The following is a 19,059-nucleotide window of genomic DNA, read 5'->3' on the forward strand; positions in this document are numbered from 1 at the left end:
GGGGTCTTTGTTGCTACACGCGGGATCTTCATTGCCAAGTGCGGGATCTTTAGTTGCGGCATGCGGGATCTAGTTCCCTGACCAGGGATCAAACCTGGGCATTGGGAGCGTGGAGTCTTAACCACTGGACCACCAGGGAATTCCCTATAAATTGTTTTATAACATTCTTTTCTAATATTTGTCATTACAAATATTCAGTAGAATATCTCTGCTATGGATTTCTGTTGGAAAATGTTTGTTAGACTCTACTTAGACATTAATAGCCCGTTTGATAGCTAATGATTATACTCTAAAAATATCGATAAAAATCATATTAATCCCAAGTGAGATGGTAGTTTAATTAAAAAGTCAAGATGTAAGTTCAATTCCTTAATGATTTATAATTTACATATTTTATTTTCATTACTGATGAAATATAGAATACTTTCATAGAAAAGTATGACTAGAGAAAGTACCTTAGTGGTCTTAATGTTTAAAAATATGTTTTTTCCGCATAGATCCAACATTTAGTTTAATGTTTGATGGCTGCTTTGAAGAAATTAATTTTAACACTCCTTCACTGGTAAGTTTTGAATTTTGATCAGCATAAATTATATATCACAATCATATAGAAGGTGGTTTATTATAAAATTTAGTTATAATTTTTAAATGTGGTTACTAAGGGGTATGTTAAAATTTCTGCATTTTAGGAGACTTCTGATTATCTTTTTTTTACTTTAAAAAATATCTTTTTCAAAATTCATGTATTCAAATTTTTACTAGACTCCAGTGTTCATTAGGTCTTTTTCATAGTAACCAGTGCTTTACTGAGGTGAAATTTGCATATAGTTAAAAATGCACTTAAGGGGCTTCCCTGCTGGCGCAGTGGTTGAGAATCCGCCTGCCGATGCAGGGGACATGGGTTCGTGCCCCGGTTTGGGAAAATCACACATGCTGCGGAGTGGCTAGGCCCGTGAGCCATGGCCACTGAGCCTGCGCATCTGGAGCCTGTGCTCCGCAACGGGAGAGGCCACAACAGTGAGAGGCCTGCATACCGCAAAAAAAAAAAAAAAAAAAAATGCACTTAAGTACACAAATTGAAAAATGTGAACAGAGATAAACATCCATGTAACCATCACCCAGATCAAAATATAGAACATTTCCATCACCTCCAAAAGTTCCCTTGGGTCCTTTTTAGTCAGCACTCCCCTCTCCACCGGAGATAACAACTTTTTTTTTTTTTTTTTAATTTTATTTATTTATTTTTGGCTGTGTTGGGTCTTCGTTTCTGTGTGGGGGCTTTCTCTAGTTGCGGCGAGCGGGGGCCACTCTTCATCGCTGTGCGCAGGCCTCTCACTATTGTGGCCTATCTTGTTGCAGAGCACAGGCTCCAGACGTGCAGGTTCAGTAGTTGTGGCTCACGGGCCCAGTTGCTCCGCGGCATGTGGGATCTTCCCAGACCAGGGCTCGAACCTATGTCCCCTGCATTGGCAGGCAGATTCTCAACCACTGCGCCACCAGGGAAACCTGATAACTAACCACTATTCTAATGTGTATTAACAGATTAGTTTTGTCTATTCTGAAATTTCAAATAATAGGAAACATTATGTGTCCTTTTACATCTGGTTTCTTTCATTTAACATTATGTTTTTTAGATTTATCCATGCTGTTCTGTCAGTGGAATTGTTGAATCATATGCATTATGTTATTTTTATTTGTTTAGCTTTTTAAGACTCTGCCAGATAGGTTTCCAGTGCATGAGAAGTCTGGCAACTGTTGTCAGTCTTTTTAACTTTGGCCATGGTAGTGGTATCCATCTGTGTGTGTGCATGTTTGCTTTCTGTTAATTAGCTTTGAAGTATAGTTTATTTACAGTAAAATACACCCACTTCAAGTGTATGGTTCAATGAATTTTGACAAGTGTAGTTACAGAACATGTCCATCAAGATAGAGAACATCTTTATTACTACCAAAAGTTCCCTTGTGTGCCGCTGTGTTCTGTCCTTTGTCCTAACCCCTCGGCCCTGCCGACTACCAGTCTGTTTTCTGTCACTGTAATTTTGCCAATTGTAGAATTTCATGTCAATAGAATCTTATAATATGTAGTATTTTTTATTTAGTTTCTTTCACACACCATAATGCTTTTTCAGATTTGCTCATATTACCTGTGCCAGTAGTTTCTTTCCTTTTTTTAAAATAAGTTTATTTATACATTTATATATATTTTTTTTCTCTTTTTTTTTTTTTTTTTTTTTGCGGTATGCGGGCCTCTCACTGTTGTGGCCTCTCCTGTTGCGGAGCACAGGCTCCGGACGCGCAGGCTTAGCGGCCATGGCTCACGGGCCCAGCCGCTCCGCGGCATGTGGGATCTTCCCGGACCGGGGCACAAATCCGTGTCCCCTGCATCAGCAGGCGGACTCTCAACCACTGTGCCACCAGGGAAGCCCCATTTATATATTTTTTATTTTTGGCTGCGTTGGGTTTTCGTTGCTGCAAAGGGGCTTTCTCTAGTTGCGGTGAGCGGGGGCTACTCTTTGTTGTGATGCGTGGGCTTCTCAATGTGGTAGCTTCTCTTGTTGCGGAGCACGGACTCTAGTCGCGGGCTTCAGTAGTTGTGGCATGCAGGCTCAGTAGCTGTGGCTCGCGGACTCTAGAGCACAGCCTCAGTAGTTGTGGCTCACGGGCCTAGTTGCTCCGCGACATGCGGGATCTTCCCAGACCAGGGCTCGAACCCGCGTCCCCTGCATTGGCAGGCAGATTCTCAATCACTGCGCCACCAGGGAAGCCCCCTAAGGGATTTTCTTAAGGTTTAATAAAATTGCCTTCAGGATTCAGGTTGGAGAATCTCCCATAAAATTTTCCTTGCTGTCTCAGACTATATACAGTTAATAAAAGAAGTTTATGTAAATGCTTTTAATTTGGTACCATATTCCTTTATATCTTTCTAGATCAATCATTCTCAATAAGAGCTTAAAATATTGTGAATCTTAGCAAAATTTGGCTTGCTTTTTGATGTTATTGATGTATTTCTGTTAACTCTGCAGTTGACCATGTTTCTTTCCTGTGTCTCTCTCCCTCCTACCCCCACCTCTCCCCTCCTGTCTCTCTCTCTCTCTCTCTCTCACTCTCAGCTAAATGTTGCCAGCTACCTACAGATGATCTGCTTGACTGAGAATTTTAGAACTGATGTAAAAGATTTTGTAACATTGCTAACTGCAAATACTTGTGACATCAGAAAAAGTATCCTTTACTTACAATTCTGGATTAGAAGTGGAGGTGGATTTTTAGAAGAAAGGCCATTATCTTTTTGTCGTAAGTTGATTTGTTGTAAAAGAAATTTCTGTAATGGGATCCTATATTAAAATATATGCTGTACCAAAACATTTGAAAGATTATAAAAATTTTGAGCATTGAGGTATCATGTTAATATTAAAAGAAACATACATACATCAACTTAGTTGATGAAAAGTTTTGTAAGCATTAAATGTGGGTAGATACAATTAAACTGAACCTGGAACAGATGGTTACTTGTACATTTATAAACATAGTTGCTTATAAACAAATAGAATTATATTATTTAGCAACTTCCTTTTTTCACTTATTAAAAAAATAAGTATTGGTAATTTTTCCATATGTAAATTATTTTTAGATGACTGTATTGTAAGTTCCTTTTCAGCTTCCTTAATAGCCTATAATTCTCTCTTTCCTAAGAACTCTATTATTTCAGAAATGCTTTATTTTATTTCTTACCAATCTTCAGTCATTGTTACCTAATTCAAGTCACAGACATTTACTGAGGACTTTCTCCATGCCAGGTCCTGTGTTTATATGAATAAGACATGGTTCCTTCCCTGAAGAAGTTCATAGTTTGTGGTTTCCATGCTCCATAGTCACAGTTCTGTAGTTACAGATCCTGCTCTGGGAAATATACAAATATTTAATTTTTAATAAGGTGAAGTTCTGTAATATTAATCCCTTATTGGTTTTCTGATTAGTTCAAAATTTAATATCTTATTTTTTAAATTAATTAATTAATTTATTTGGCTGCGTTGGGTCTTCATTTCTGTGCGAGGACTTTCTCTAGTTGCGGCGAGCGGGGGCCACTCTTCATCGCTGTGCGCAGGCCTCTCACTATCGCGGCCTCTCTTGTTGCAGAGCACGGGCTCCAGACGCGCAGGTTCAGTAGTTGTGGCTCACGGGCCCAGTTGCTCCACGGCATGTGGGATCTTCCCACACCAGGGCTCGAACCCGTATCCCCTGCATTAGCAGGCAGACTCTCAACCACTGCGCCACCAGGGAAGCCCTAATATCTTATTCTTTTTCAAAGTATTTAATTCAATTTAAGCTGGCAGTTTTAACTATTTCTTAGAAGTAAATATGATAAATAAGACATGGAAAATATCCTATTTTAAACAAAAGTTAATAACTATCACCATATTACTGGTTATAAAATGCAATACCAAGAACTTTAGCATTATTTCTTTTCTTGAAGATCTTAAATGCATTTCATTCCTGTCTTAAAAGTAAAACACAGATACACACTCATTGGAAATCAGACAATACAGAAGTATATAATGTAAAAAGTAAAAGATCTTGCCCCACTTCTTAAAGGTAGCTACTCTTAGACCTTTATCTATGCATATACAAATATTGCTACCTACTTATTTAGCAAAATTAACCAATACTATATGTATTGTTAAACAGTTTGCTTTTTCTTACCTCACAATTTATTGTCAGTACGTATAGTTCTAGCCCTCTCTTTTTCACAGCTGTGTGCTATTCTATAATATAAAGTGGATGTAACGTAATTTAATTAACCATTACCTACTAGGTGACATTTAAGTCATCTTCAGTTTGTTGTTAAAGTATGCAGTGAGTATCTTTTATAATTTTGCTAATTTAGAAGGTGAAAAATGAATGGTATCTTATTTTAATTTCCATTTCCATGATCACTGGTAAAATTGTACATCTTTTTATGAGTTTATTCAATATTTGTGTTTCTTCTGTGACTTGCCTGTCCAGTCCTTGCTCTTTTTTCTGTTAGATTGTTTTGTAAGCCCACCCCACACCCCAGCCCCACTTAACCTATGTAGAAATCATGTTTGTGTTGTACGTTTTATGAATTAGATACATATGGGGAGAATAACAAAATGAGGATTAGGTCCAAAAACTGCCAAAGGGGACTTCCCTGGTGGCACAGTGGTTAAGAATCCTCCTGCCAATGCAGGGGATGTGGGTTCAGTCCCTGGCCCTGGAAGATCCCTCATGCTGCATAGCCACTAAGCCTGTGCCTGTGCTCTGGAGCCTGTGCTCTGGAGCCCGTGCTCTGGAGCCCGTGCTCTGCAACAGGAGAGGCCACGACAGTGAGAGGCCTGCGCATTGCAACTAAGAGTGGCCCCCGCTGGCTGCAACTAGAGAGGGCCTGCCCGCAGCAAAGACCCAACACAGTCAAAAATAAATAGATAAATAAATAATTTTTTTAAATGCCAAAGGATCTTGGATTTTAAATAACTGCTTAAATAATTGCTTGCTACAATTTGATAAAAATATGGATAGCTAAGGTTTTCTTTTACTAATTTTGTAGGAGGAAATAGCAGAAATGTACAACTTGTTTGCTCTGAAGATGACCCTGATTCCAAAAATAATGCTAAAAATACTAAAAGGAATCCAACAGACCTTCCCAAATGTGACATTGGCTGTGCTGAGACCTTGTTTGGCCTTAAGAACATTTTTTCCCCATCTGAAGACTTATTTTCATTTTTGAAGGTATTTTCAATGTCTAGTAAATTTATGTTCTTTTTCATCTTCCCAACACTCACTTCTGTCTTTTGAATCTTAAGGTTAACTCAAATTTACCAGTAATTTTTACAGGCTTCAGATTTCTGATTTTAACACATTGTACCACTTTGACAAATGGTGCATAGGCCTTGCTCTAGATGTATATTATAGAATTTAGAATAGAACTTAGAAATATTTCAGATAAAAAAAGACAATTTCAGAACAGTAGTTTTTAAGCAAATGAGCTTCTAATTATTGAATTAGGGTATATACTGACTATTCGAGAATTTAATTTTTGAAATTAACAGTCTAAATTAATCTTTTAGACTCATGATACTATTTGATGTATTAGGGAAGTGTAGGTTAATAAAATTATGAGGGTTAGCAACTCATTACTTTGAAAATAGATAGGAGTGACACTATATTCCTATGGGTAGAAAAATGTTCAGACTATGTACTGTTATGACATTTCTTTACTCAATATTGTTTTTCAGCACAAAATCAGAACAAAGGAAGAATGGCATAAGCTCATCCAGCTTCTTACAGAATTCCAAATGAGGAATGTAGATTTCTTATATAGTAATCTTGAGTTCATTCTACCATTACCTGTTAATATCATCCCAGAAACAGAAAACTTTGCTGGTTCATCAGTAAGTGTGGACACCAATGCAGCAACAAAAAATATGAAATGTCTTGCTAGGAAACTTTCTGAAGGAGAGAAGCCATTGAAAAAGTCACAAAAAAAGAAACATAAGAAAAAGATGGTAATTTTAGACGATAGTGACTTATTTGACACCGAATTGGACTTTTCTGATGAATTTATTAGGCTTTCCTCTGCATCTTCTCCAAATTCAGAAGAAAGCAAAGCTAGAGAGAAAGAAAGCAATCCAGAGACAAAGAAACTAAACACCTGTCTAGAGTCAAACGTTGAATCTATTCCTCGTTCTCCTAAAACACCAGCAGAAAAGAAATATTCTGTCCTTGTTTCTCACTGTTTAAATTCTCTCACTGAGTTCATGGACAACATGTCCTTCTTAGATGCCCTTTTAACTGATGTAAGGGAACATAGGGAATTTCGTAAAAATGATTTTGGCTGGACAAATGGAAAAGTTCAAAGTGGACTTTGTGATGAGTTTAGTCTCGAGAGTAGTGATGGATGGACTTCTCAAAGCTCTGGAGAATTAAAGGCAGCTGTAGAAGCTCTCAGCTTTACTAAATGTTCTTCTACTATTTCAAAAGCATTGGAAACCTCCCTGAATTCTTGCAAGAAAGTAGGAAGAGATCCAACAAAAGAACTTACTTTTTATGTTTCACAAAAGCGCAACAATGTACACTTCAGTCAGTCAGCAGCTAATTTAGAGTAAGTCTTGACTTCTGTTTATTTTTCAATAATAAATGATAAAGCGGATATTACTAGTTTCTTTCTCTTACTAATTTTGAAATGCTGGGCTTTATTGATCATGGTAAGCCCTTCATATTAATAATGTAGCTTCTAATGAGACAGTTAAGGAGACCAGCCTGATTGCTGGGAAGAAAAAGTGAGAGATTGGGGTGGGGGTTAGATTTGAGAGACTCTTGGATAACAGGGAAGGGGTCTGGATTTGCTGTGCAGACAGCAGGTAGCCATTAAAGTCTTTTCAGTATGGGAGTGATTGATGTGTTGAAAATGATATAGAAAGTGAATCCGGAATACAGTTAATCTAGTCTAGACCAGAAACAGGGAGAAGCAGAGACCAGCAGCTGGTTTTGGGATTGTTGCATTTTTATTGGGCATTAAAAATCAAAAAATAATGCATTACTTTTAATTTACAGCAGTGCTTGGAAGAGGATAGCAGTCATCAAAAGTGTGTTTTCTAGCCGATCTCTTCCGAACCTGGGTAATAGACAAGCTAGTATAATAGAATACTTGCCAACTCTGCGAAACATTTGTAAGACTGAGAAGCTAAAAGAACAAGGAAAAAGTAAAAGAAGGTAGTTTCTATAAAAACATTTTACATAACTATTTCAAGATTGATAAATATTCTCATCTGATGGAACTATTAATATTAAACTATGTTTTTCCTTGTAATTTTGACAGATTCCTGCACTATCTTGAAGGAATTCATCTTAACATTTCAAAAGAGACTATGAACACTTTGGCAACTGGCTTCCCTTAATATCCTACATTTACAATGCCTTGTACAGATTCTTACATGGTCCTTAAGAGACATTTCTTTTTTTTTGCAGTACGCGGGCCTCTCACTGTTGTGGCCTCTCCCGTTGCGGAGCACAGGCTCTGGACACGCAGGCTCAGCGGCCATGGCTCACGGGCCCAGCCGCTCCGCAGCATGTGGGATCTTCCTGGACCAGGGCATGAACCCGTGTCCCCTGAATCGGCAGGCGGACTCTCAACCACTGCGCCACCAGGGAAGCCCAAGAGACATTTTTATAGTGATTTTCATGGAAGCGTTTATTTCTCTTAATGTACATTTAAAACATACTATTTGTATATTTCTTATTAGTGTGTAAATATTTAAAATGAAAAGATTTGAGTTACAAATTGTATTTATAATTGTGGTAGTGGTGGGGTTTTTTGAATTTTTTTGTATTATCTGATTTAGCGTTGTTGGAGTATTTTTGTATGTGTGTGAGCTGTTTCTAGAAGGTAGAGTTCACTGAATATTTCTAAAGGTGCTTCAGTGCTAAACTAATCCATAATTTTTCCCCTTCTGGTGACCCTTAATCCACGCTGTGAATGTGAATCACCTAGGTGATAATCTTTTTTAAAAATAAGTTTACACAGGGCTTCCCTGGTGGCACAGTGGTTGAGAGTCTGCCTGCCAATGCAGGGGACACGGGTTCAAGCCCTGGTCTGGGAAGATCCCACATGCCGCGGAGCAACTGGGCCCGTGAGCCACAGCTACTGAGCCTGCGCGTCTGGAGCCTGTGTTCCGCAACAAGAGAGGCCGTGACAGTGAGAGGCCCGCGCACCGCGATGAAGAGTGGCCCCTGCTCACCGCAACTAGAGAAAGCCCTCGCACAGAAATGAAGACCCAACACAGCCTAAATAAATAAATAAATAAAATAAGTTTATACAATCCAAAATACAAAATAGCATGTATAATACATAAACAAACTTCCTAGGAAAGAAATTTCAAAAAGTAAGATCTTCCTGATAAAATTATTTTTAGCGTACTCATCCAGTATATTTTACCATGTGAATCACTGAACGCTGACAAGGTGAAATCAAGATTATGAATTGTAGTTTTCGTAAATCTTTTTTAGCAACCATACAAATGTGATATCTTGTATATTTTGACAATTCAAATCATTTGTACATTTTTCTTGTATTTTTATATCATTGGTGTTTTATTTCATAAAGATATTAATGATAATATAAATATTTTGGACAAACTGCTATTCACTGAAACTGTAACAAAGGATTCTACCCTAGGATTTCTACATGATAGCCATTTCGACTTAAGGTTATATTTTTGGAGAAAGTATATATTTTTAATTACAAGATTTTAAAATACCACATTTCACTTAAAATCATTTTTGCAATCAGATGTATCTGAAAATAGTTTCCTATTTCAAGTGTTTATATTATATATTAGCTTAATATTCAGTTACATTATCTGGTGAATTAATTTTCACTTCAAAAGATAAGGATCCTAATTTTGTACAGTTGAAAAATAGATGTATACCTGTGTACAAAATGTTTTTACCTCTTATTTGTTCAACCTACCTTTTCTTGTATTGATAGTACACTGATTTAATTAAAGGCTAAAGCTAAAAGACTGCAATGTTTGGAGAGTTTCAGATGTAATCATCTGGGTAAATACGGATATTGTATAGGCTTGGATATAGTCTATATCTTATAGGTTTTGTCCCTGTACAAAAGAGAATAACATCTAAGGCATTTTTTTAAGTATATGGATTTATTATTTTCTACTGAATGCAAAAGTCCACTACCTGTAGAGCATTTACCAGTTAATTTGGTCTTTAATTATTAGAAAATTCGGATAATCCTCATCAATTGAGGAACCAAAGTAAAATAACTCCATAGAATTGTATTTAAATGATCAAAACCCAAGAAATAATGGGGGTATTTTCCTCCCTAATAGGGACACATTTAATATCTTTTTTTTTTAAGGTTAAGCATAATTTTGGGAAATATTTTCTCAATTCTTAAAGGTTCCTGTAAGACTTAAGATTTACTTTTGTGATAAAAGTAACCAAATTTTGATGACTCTTCAGTACTTAGCATCTTATCCTATAAATGTCTAATTTGGACACATTTCACTACAGCTATTTCTAGAAACGTTGAGAAGTAGAATGCCACACATCTGGCATGAACAATTGAATGGTTGGTGAAACTGTTTACTAAAGTATAAAACAATGGCAAATGACGTGGTCTGGAGGAAAGAGAATGATTTCAGATGTGTACTTGGAGGTATCTTACAACAGTTACAAGGTGGAGATGCTCACGTATACAGTCACATATGTAGAGATTTACATGTGCACGGCCACAGTCTAGAGTGTACATCAGACTGCCTAGGGAGTTGGAGGTGCTGGAAGGGAGGACTTCCATGTATTTTATAGATTTCTGATTATTTGAATTTTTTTTTTCCCAACAAGTATACTTCACTTTTAGATTAAAGGGAAGAAAAGACTTAATGCTTTGACATCAGAGAGACTTGGGTTCAGTATAGGTGAGATACAATGAGGGCCTGAACTAAGGCAAATCTAATGGAAATGGAGAGATGTGGGGAAAAAAGTGCTACTTTTCTCAAAAGACGGTCTGTTAAGTAAAATATTTCAAAGTTTAGGGCTTCCCTGGTGGTGCAGTGGTTAAGAATCCGCCTGCCAATGCAGGGGACACGGGTTCGAGCCCTGGTCCGGGAAGATCCCACATGCCACAGAGCAGCTAAGCCTGTACGCCACAGCTACAGAACCTGCTCTCTAGAGCCCACGAGCCACAACAACTGAGCCCGTGTGCTACAACTACTGAAGGCCGCACACCTAGAGCCCGTGCTCTGCAACAAGAGAAGCCACCGCAATGAGAAGCCCACGCACCACAACGAAGAGTAGCCCCTGCTCGCTGCAACTAGAGAAAGGCCCACGCACAGTAACGAATACTCAATGCAGACCAAAAAAAAAAAAAATTTTTCGAAGTTTAAAAATGAGCCTATTGGGCTTCCCTGGCATTCCAGTGGTTAAGACTCCACGCTTCCACTGTAGGGGGTACAGGTTCAATCCCTGGTTGGGGAACTAAGATCCTGCATGCTGCATGGTGCAGCAAAAAAAAAAAAAAAAAAAGCTTATTTGTTTTGGGCTTAATAGATTGAGCTGATGAAAACTCCCTTCTGGAGGCAGTGCATCAAACCACATTTGTACTTTCAGAGTAAGAAGAGGATTCTACAAGCTGTGTTATCAGTTATATATAGCTTTATTCCCATGATGAGCACCATCCAGAAAAATCATTATTCCCTATTTTAACAGTATGAAAATAATGCAAATCCTTTAGTAGAGATGGCATTTGCCTTTCAAGGAAGATAACTTTTTTTCTTGTTTTGGATGTTTAGGGAACATCTTATTTTTTAATGCTTAAACCCAAAAGGCACAGAATCTCATATTTATTGATTTAGCCTTGGTTTATTATTGTGTAAACCACTCAGTAGCCAAAAGTCTGACTTGAAACATCTAAGTACACTCAAACTTATGTTTTCTTCTCCATTAACAAGGATGTTCAAAACAGTTGGTTTTAAAACTTCAGACCTAATAAATATAAATTAATATGACATTAAGAACATGTAACATACTAACCTCAGAATTTTAAGATTCAGTATTAAAAACTGCCAATTCATAAAAGGCAATAGCTTGTAATAATGAATCATATAACTCTTCTACCCTGTATTGTTCAGTAGATGAAAACATCTGTCTGTAGTGGACTATCTTATCTAGTGGGAAGAATACCCGAGGCTCTTCTTTCAGTACAGACTCTGAGAGGAGCTGCTTCACTACCTCTTTTCCACTAGTCCGTGTGTCACCGATCATCAGTTCAAAGTGCCTCCCCACTGCATTTCGATTCATGCTCAGCACCTGATGATGGCCATCCTGGGTAAAAGTTGTATTCAGCAAGGCATACAGCATGGCTTCCATGATATGAAAATGTAATAGTATAGGAAACAGAGATGAGTTCTGAAATGAAGGTCCTGTTTTCTCCAGGACATAGAAGTCGGCTTTAGGCATCTTTGAAATAACTGAAGAAATCTTTTTTTTTTGTGGGGTGGGGGGAAGGAGGGAAGATAAAATAAGTGAACAGAAATAATTCATTAAGTTTTATTGTTTGGGCCCCCTCTCTGTCCCACTTCTACTTTTTAAATATATAACTTACATAATATTGCTATTGACAATTTTGAAGTAATTGAAAAAGCATTTTATGAAGGGGTCAGGACAGCCAAGTTCTTTCTAGTAGGAACAAGCTGAGCTAAGACAAGTCAGTTAATCCTCCTAATTACTAGTTTCTTCATCTGTACAATGGGCTTCATAATTCCTAAAAACTATACTGGCTTTAAGATTAGACACGACTGTCTTATTTAGCTTTTAAAAAATTCTAGGGTAGAGTATAGGGTTGGAATAACTAGCCTAGAATCAATCACCTCTGCAACTGACTAATCACATCATATACTTGATTGAACCAGTTTTCATAGATATAATCAGGATGATCATTACTTACTGCCCATCTCACCAGGTTTTGAAGACTAAATGAGACAATAAGTAATAGTGTTTGAAGAATAAGCTTTATAAAAATAAAAAAAAAGAATAAGCTTTATGAATATGGTAATGAAGTTTCTTAACATTTAGAGTAATATACTTTACCACTGATTTTCTCAGGATCTGCCTTTGATTCATAAGGCATTTCTTAAAATAAATGATGCAATTTTTAAAAAATCATAAGTGATGGAAAACACAGGAATGGGTGAATAATAAGTACCAAAAGAAAATCCATCCTTACTATCTTATTTCATTCCTTTTAGGACTAAAAGACTACACAAGGAGCTCTAGCAGGTAGGGATTTGGAGGTGTAACTGCCTTACCTCTTCTAAATAGACCGACGATAGGTATGTTCCTTTCATCAGTCGGCAGTATTCAGTTTGCTGCCAGTCCAGCACTGCCAGTTTACGATCAAGGTGAGCCCAGGCAATTCTTCGAGTACCAGAAACAATGGATACAATACTATTAATTGCCTAAAACAAAAAAGGCTGGTTTAATTACAAGTGTAAACATTTTAACAGATGTAAAATTTAAGATACAAACTCAAAATATATTTACAGTTTATGAACTAAGAATTGTTAAAGAGTATTATTAAAAGGTAACCAGGGCTTCCCTGGTGGCGCAGTGGTTGAGAGTCCGCCTGCCGATGCAGGGGACACGGGTTCGTGCCCCGGTTTGGGAAGATCCCACATGCCGCGGAGCGGCTGGGCCCGTGAGCCATGGCCGCTGAGCCTGCGCGTCCGGAGCCTGTGCTCCGCAGTGGGAGAGGCCACGACAGTGAGAGGCCTGCGTACCGCAAAAAAAAAAAAAAAAAAAAGGTAACCAGTAGCAGTCTTTTACTTGTTGAACAGAACTTTTACTTGTTCTCAGCAACTAGCTCAAAGTAGGCATTCAAATATTCAGATGTTGCTGGGGAATGTGCTAGATACTGGGAAACAAGGGACATAACCATATATTATAAGAAATGCTACCATATAAGTTACACTGTAGAGAGGAGGAATGGTCAGGAAGACTTATTGGAGGACTAGGAGAATGAGTAAAATGGTAAACGGGGAGTTATTTCACCCAGATGTCTGCAAATACAGGCTGACACCTCTCACTCAGGCAGTGGAATAAAGAGTGCAAGTGGGAAAAGGGCAGAGGGGTAGGCAAATTTCTGCAAAAAGTAACTTCCTTTATCCTGCGAGCTACAGGGAGCCACCAAAGCATACAACATTCAGGTGTAACACGAGATATACATTTCAGAAAGAACATGGACAGCTGTGTGGAAGATGGACGGGAGGCGTCTAGACTAGAGGTGGGGATTTGTGTTAGGTACCTGTTGCACGACAAAGTACTAAGAATCTAGGTCACAGTGAAGAAGCAAAAGAAACAGATCAGAAGTAATAGGAGTAGAATTAATATGTGAGATGAAGGAGGAGCCTAGGAAAACAGCCATATATCTTCTCAACATTCCTCCTAAGTAAGTCTTGCCCAGAACTACTTCTCTACATCCACTGTCCTTTCTTCCTAGAATGCCTTCCTCTTCCTGCTAGCCTAGTTAGCTCTCCATGATCCAGGCTGAGTTCTTCTAGTAAAGATTCCCCAACCCACAGTTCTCTCTAAATTGCCAATTTACTACCTGTACATCTCATTCTTTGAGAATAACCATATAATAGATTATCTATTATATATGTGTATCTCTGGGCCCACCAACTAAACTATAATCTGCCTGAAGGACTCCGTCTTGGTGCCCAGAATAGTGCTTTGGTTCTCAAATATTTAGGCAGTATAAGACGCATTAAGAAAAAAAGAGTATACCTTAAGTCTCTCTCTTCCTATTTCTGGTTTGATGAGCTTTCTCAAGAGCCGATTTTCCTGTAACTTCCTTTTTTTCCCTCCAGTCTCTGGATTAAGAATGGAGTTACAAACTTGAATGGTGGTTTTATACTGGAACAAGGGCACATTCATTAAACTCTCCAAATTCTGAAATGGCCCAAACTTTTCTCTGTGCTCTACAATACTGAGGGACTTTTTTCCACGAAGCAATGTGAAAGCTTCAAGTTCTTTATTAGACGCTGTATTCAACACATGCAAGATGGAAGCCTGCTGTTCTGAAGAGAAGAGCTTGTCAAGTGCCTTTCCAGACTCCTTTGCGTTTTCATCAGAAAAATCAACATGGGGAATAATTTTCTTTGGTGCATTGGATTCTTTCCGACAGCAGGAATTATGTAGGCCCTGGAATAAGGAGAACCCTAATGGAACTGGAAAACATCTCCACCTCCCTGAAAGGAAATTTTAGCAAAATGTAAGTTGAGACGTCTTAGTTCCTTTTAGCGTTAGTTGTGGCCTAACCAGAGCCTTTGCAAAGTGACATTGACTTTCCTATAATTTAACAACTAGTGGGGTTTCCTTGGTGGCGCAGTGGTTAAGAATCCGCCTGCCAATACAGGGAACACGGGTTCGAGCCCTGGTCCGGGAAGATCCCACATGCCGCGGAGCAACTAAGCCCGTGCGCCACAGCTACTGAGCCTGCACTCTACAGCCCGCGAGCCACAACTACTGAAGCCTGCGTGCCTAGAGCCCGTGCTCCAGAACAAGAGAAGCCACCGCAATGAGAAGCCCGCCCACCACAACAAAGAATGCCCCCCGCTCACCACAACTAGAGAAAGCCCGTGCGCAGCAACGAAGACCCAACGCAGCCAAATAGAAAGAAAGAACTAGTGGATCATATCCATAAGAGATATCTTCTGGTTTTTATGGATAACGCCTCGGTTTTACTACCTAGAAATCTTATTTTATGTCCAAGAAGCATGTATTTAAAAAATGATTTCAACTGCTTAACGTTTTTGAAATTTTTAACCTTAGAGAAATATTTTTCCAATTAATAGATCTTTTTAACAATATTTATCTTCAATAGTTTCTTTCTCATCCAGTGGAACCAAATAAAACTAAATTTTAGGAAATTCTCTGGCGGTCCAGTGGTTTAGGACTTGGTGCTTTCACTGCCAGGGCCAGGGTTCAATCCCTGGTGGGGGAACTAAGATCCCGCAAGCCACATGGCACAGCCAAAAATAAAGAGAAAAACCGAATTTTATACGTTTATAATAAATGTTTTAGCTGAGTGGTAGGTTTAAGGACGGTTTTTATTTTCTTTTGTACACTTTTCAAGATTTCTACCATGACTATATTTCTACAAAGAAGAAAAACCATATAAGGTGCAACTTTGTAAAACCAATGGAAACTGACATTGCGACCACAGAACAATAACGCATCCGGAAGCAAGCAAGCAGCCGTTGGGCTCTGAACCCTCCGCCCTCGGCGCAGTCCGAGGAGTCGCTCGTGGACCCCTAACCCAGGGAAGAAAGCACAATCGCTCCTAGGCTCGGCGACCAGAACCACCCCGTCAACTCAGCGGGGACTCCAAGAGGGAGACCTGGACACGGGACCCAAGGGGGAAATACTCCAGGACCAGGGGCTAATGTCAGACGGGAGATTCACCCAGTATTGCAGGCACCCTACCTCCCGCCAAGAGGAGACTAGGGACGTTCATCTTCCACGTTAAAGCAGTAGGGTCCCGCGCCCGTCTTCCTCCACTAACTTCCGGTTCCTGCGTGCTTCGCCCAAAAGTGCCCGGCCTTTCAGTAGAAAGGTTCCAGCGGAAGCAGCGTGCCGGCCGGCCCGAGGTTGTTCCCGCTGGGCTGTTGGCAGCCGCTCCGCTGCGCCTCTGGGCAGACGCCGGCCGGAATTGTGCCGGGATCCGGAGCCCCCGGGTGCGCCGCAGGCTCCTTCCACTGCATCCGGGAAACGGCCTCGCCCTCTCCGGCCCGTGACTGCCGGTGAGCAGAATGTCTGGGAAGAGAACGCCTGGGCGGGTTTTAGCCTGTAGTTGGCAAGATCCCTCCTTTGGAGAGACTCTCTGGGTTTATTATCTAGGCATACAGATTGATGAGCTCCTATTGGGGCCCCGCCTAGAGTCTGATGGGGGAGCGTGGGCAGGAACATACATAACCAAATCACCAGGCAAAATGGAATAACTGGGACAGGGGCGAGGTGGTGTTTCAGGAGCTCAAGGGGGGAACTGTGTGAAGACAGCCTTCAAGGAAGGGAGAGGTAGGAAGAGGTGACTTTGACACTGGGCCTCGAAAGTATCCTGTTTGGAAGAGATGGAGGGAGCCGAGGCTGGCTCCAAATTTGGCTGGGCCTCGAATGCAGAATGGAGCAGCTGAATAGTTCCACAAGGTAACTCGAAACCACCGGGGCTTTTGTAGAGTCAGATTTGAGGTGTGTTTTTAAAAATTTGGGCATATGTCGAAGTGTGAGGCTGGATTGGAGGTAAAGAGCCTAGTAGCGAAGTGTATTTGGAAGCTAGTGTATCTTCTCAAGGGACAGGCAACCATAAGGAATTGAACCTGGGAGGTTGTGTGATCAGGCCACTCAGGATGGCTGTTCTCTTGCTCTCTGTACATACCCTGCTGGAACAGTCCCTGCTTCTCCTACACCCTACTCAGGTGGCTGACCTTCGCTCCTAATCATGGAGCCTAATCAATAAATGCCTTTGTACTTGCCTCCGGCCCCAGCTAGTGATTTTTCTAATCTATAGCCCAAAACATCTCCACTGGGATAGTTTATCAAAGGGGCAGTGAGGGGCTGTGCTCCTCTGCTGGTTTCCCTGGTAACCAATGTACCCACCTGACGTCATTTCCCTCTATAACTGGTAACCTCTCCCCCCGCACCCAATGAAGACTGCTACCATGTCCTGCCCTCCACCATGTGGGGCTGCTCCAGAACCCTTTTGCTTCAGATGTGTAAGATCCCTTATCCATTAAACCATTGATGTCTCTGTTGCTAACTCTGGGTTCTTTCAGGAAAGATGGGACGACTTTAGCTAATTTTGTGAAAAACAGGGAAGTCAGGAGAGCGGTGGCTTTGGGAGGGAAAGATGGTGTGTTTGTGTTTTTATGAGGCAGCAGTGTCTGTGTAGCTACTGTCCAGGAGGTGGTGGAGATGTGGCCAGTTATAAGTACTCATGAGAATTCTAGGATTCTTGCCAATTTCTGCAGAACTTAGGAATCCAACACAAAATAAAGCCAACTTTTTGTGCAAAATTCTCCAAATCAATGGGAAATAATTTCCTTTTAACTCCAAGGCTTATTCCACTTAATGAGGTGTTAATGAGTTGAAATGTATCCCTCAAAAAAGATTGTGGCCTTATTTGGAAAGAGGGTCATTGCAAACAATCAGTTAAGATTAAAATGCCGTCACACTACAGGGGGTGGGGGGCAGCTAATCTGATATGACTGGTGTCCTTATAAGAAGAGGACCCTGTGAATGCAGGTGAAAATGGGGGCGGAGCTTAGAATGATGCATCTACAGGCCAAGGCCAAGGATCATCAGCAGGTCACACACACCATAAGCTGGGAGACAGGCCTGGTACAGATTTGCCTGCAGGAGGAACCAACCCTGCTTGCATCTTGATTTCAGACTTCTGGGCTCCAGAACTGTGAGAGAATACATTTTTGTTGTTTTAAGCCACCCAGTTTGTGGTGATTTATTACAGCAGCTCTAGAAAACCAATACACGAGGCCATACGGAACGCTGGTGATTGATGCTTTCTGAGATGCTGTGGTTCACTGGCAAGATACAACAAATGACTTGCTATCTGCACAACCTTAGACAGTTTCTCATCCCCTCTGAACCTCAGCTTCCTCATTTGTGAAATGGAGGTAATGGTACCTGCTTCACACCGCCAGGAAATCCTGCTGAGAGGATTTCTCGTTAGAGACTGGATGCAGAGAGCCTGGCATAAAATAAGTGTTCAGTAAATATTCCTTCCCCTATTAAACTTTCATTTCTTCTTTGGAGCTGATTATTAATGACCTTGAGGGGAAACTCCCTCATTCCTCAGAGCATTCATTCAGAATGACTTTGACAAGAGCCTGGAAGTAGTAAGAGGCAACCACTATGCATGATTTACTGTAAATCAGAATCAGTGGGTTCAAAATGAAAGTCATCATCTTCCCCAGAAACCAGCCCCTCACTTCCCTGTTTTTGTTGCCCAGATACGGATGGCCCTGGCCCTTCCCATGCCTGTGTCTAGCCCGTTGTCTAGTTCCTGTGTTTTCAAAACTTTTTTGAACGTGACCCAGGACACATTGATGATGTACGTGTGAAACAAAAGCTTTATTTAAAAATACTTGTACCAACAAGGACCTACTGTATAGCACAGGGAACTATACTAAGTATTTTGTAATAACCTATAATGGAAAAGAATCTGAAGAAGAACATATATATATATATATATTTTTTTTTTTTTAACTGAATCACTTTGCTGTACGCCTGAAACTAACACAGCATGGTAAACCAGCTATACGTCAATTTAAAAAAAGAGAGAGGGACTTCCCTGGTGGTGCAGTGGTTAAGAATCTGCCTGCCAATGGGACACGGGTGCAAGCCCTGGCCCAGGAAGATCCCGCATGCCGCAGAGCAACTAAGCCCACGCGCCATAACTACTGAGCCTGCGCTCTAGAGTCCACGAGCCACAACTCTGGAGCCCACGTGCTG

At 40.2% G+C, this 19,059-nt stretch overlaps 2 protein-coding genes across 3 annotated transcripts in view; one reads left to right on the forward strand and one right to left on the reverse strand.

Annotated features, from left to right (window-relative positions):
* The window catches only part of ATAD5 (ATPase family AAA domain containing 5), a 38,190-nt gene extending 30,166 nt beyond the window's left edge, over positions 1-8,024 (forward strand). Inside the window, exons 18-23 of one of the 2 annotated variants that reach the window (XM_032617870.1) lie at positions 498-562; positions 3,111-3,291; positions 5,564-5,745; positions 6,252-7,117; positions 7,570-7,728; positions 7,835-8,024. In XM_032617870.1, the coding sequence (XP_032473761.1) occupies positions 498-562; positions 3,111-3,291; positions 5,564-5,745; positions 6,252-7,117; positions 7,570-7,728; positions 7,835-7,913 (1,532 nt within the window). In that variant the 3' untranslated portion in view covers positions 7,914-8,024. The remainder of the gene's footprint in view (positions 1-497; positions 563-3,110; positions 3,292-5,563; positions 5,746-6,251; positions 7,118-7,569; positions 7,729-7,834) is intronic. The other variant, XM_032617871.1, reaches the window with a different exon arrangement.
* A 3,141-nt stretch (positions 8,025-11,165) lies between these two features.
* TEFM (transcription elongation factor, mitochondrial) lies at positions 11,166-16,094 on the reverse strand. The gene is made up of 4 exons (XM_032615004.1): positions 16,018-16,094; positions 14,317-14,780; positions 12,840-12,989; positions 11,166-12,012 (listed from the first exon to the last, which is right to left on the reverse strand). The coding sequence occupies exons 1-4, from the start codon at positions 16,046-16,048 to the stop codon at positions 11,575-11,577; spliced, it is 1,083 nt and encodes a 360-aa protein (XP_032470895.1). The 5' UTR covers positions 16,049-16,094; the 3' UTR covers positions 11,166-11,574.
* Positions 16,095-19,059: the final 2,965 nt, after the last annotated feature.

Source organism: Phocoena sinus, chromosome 20, assembly GCF_008692025.1.
Source record: "Phocoena sinus isolate mPhoSin1 chromosome 20, mPhoSin1.pri, whole genome shotgun sequence".
In the NCBI taxonomy this organism is placed as follows: domain Eukaryota; kingdom Metazoa; phylum Chordata; class Mammalia; order Artiodactyla; family Phocoenidae; genus Phocoena; species Phocoena sinus.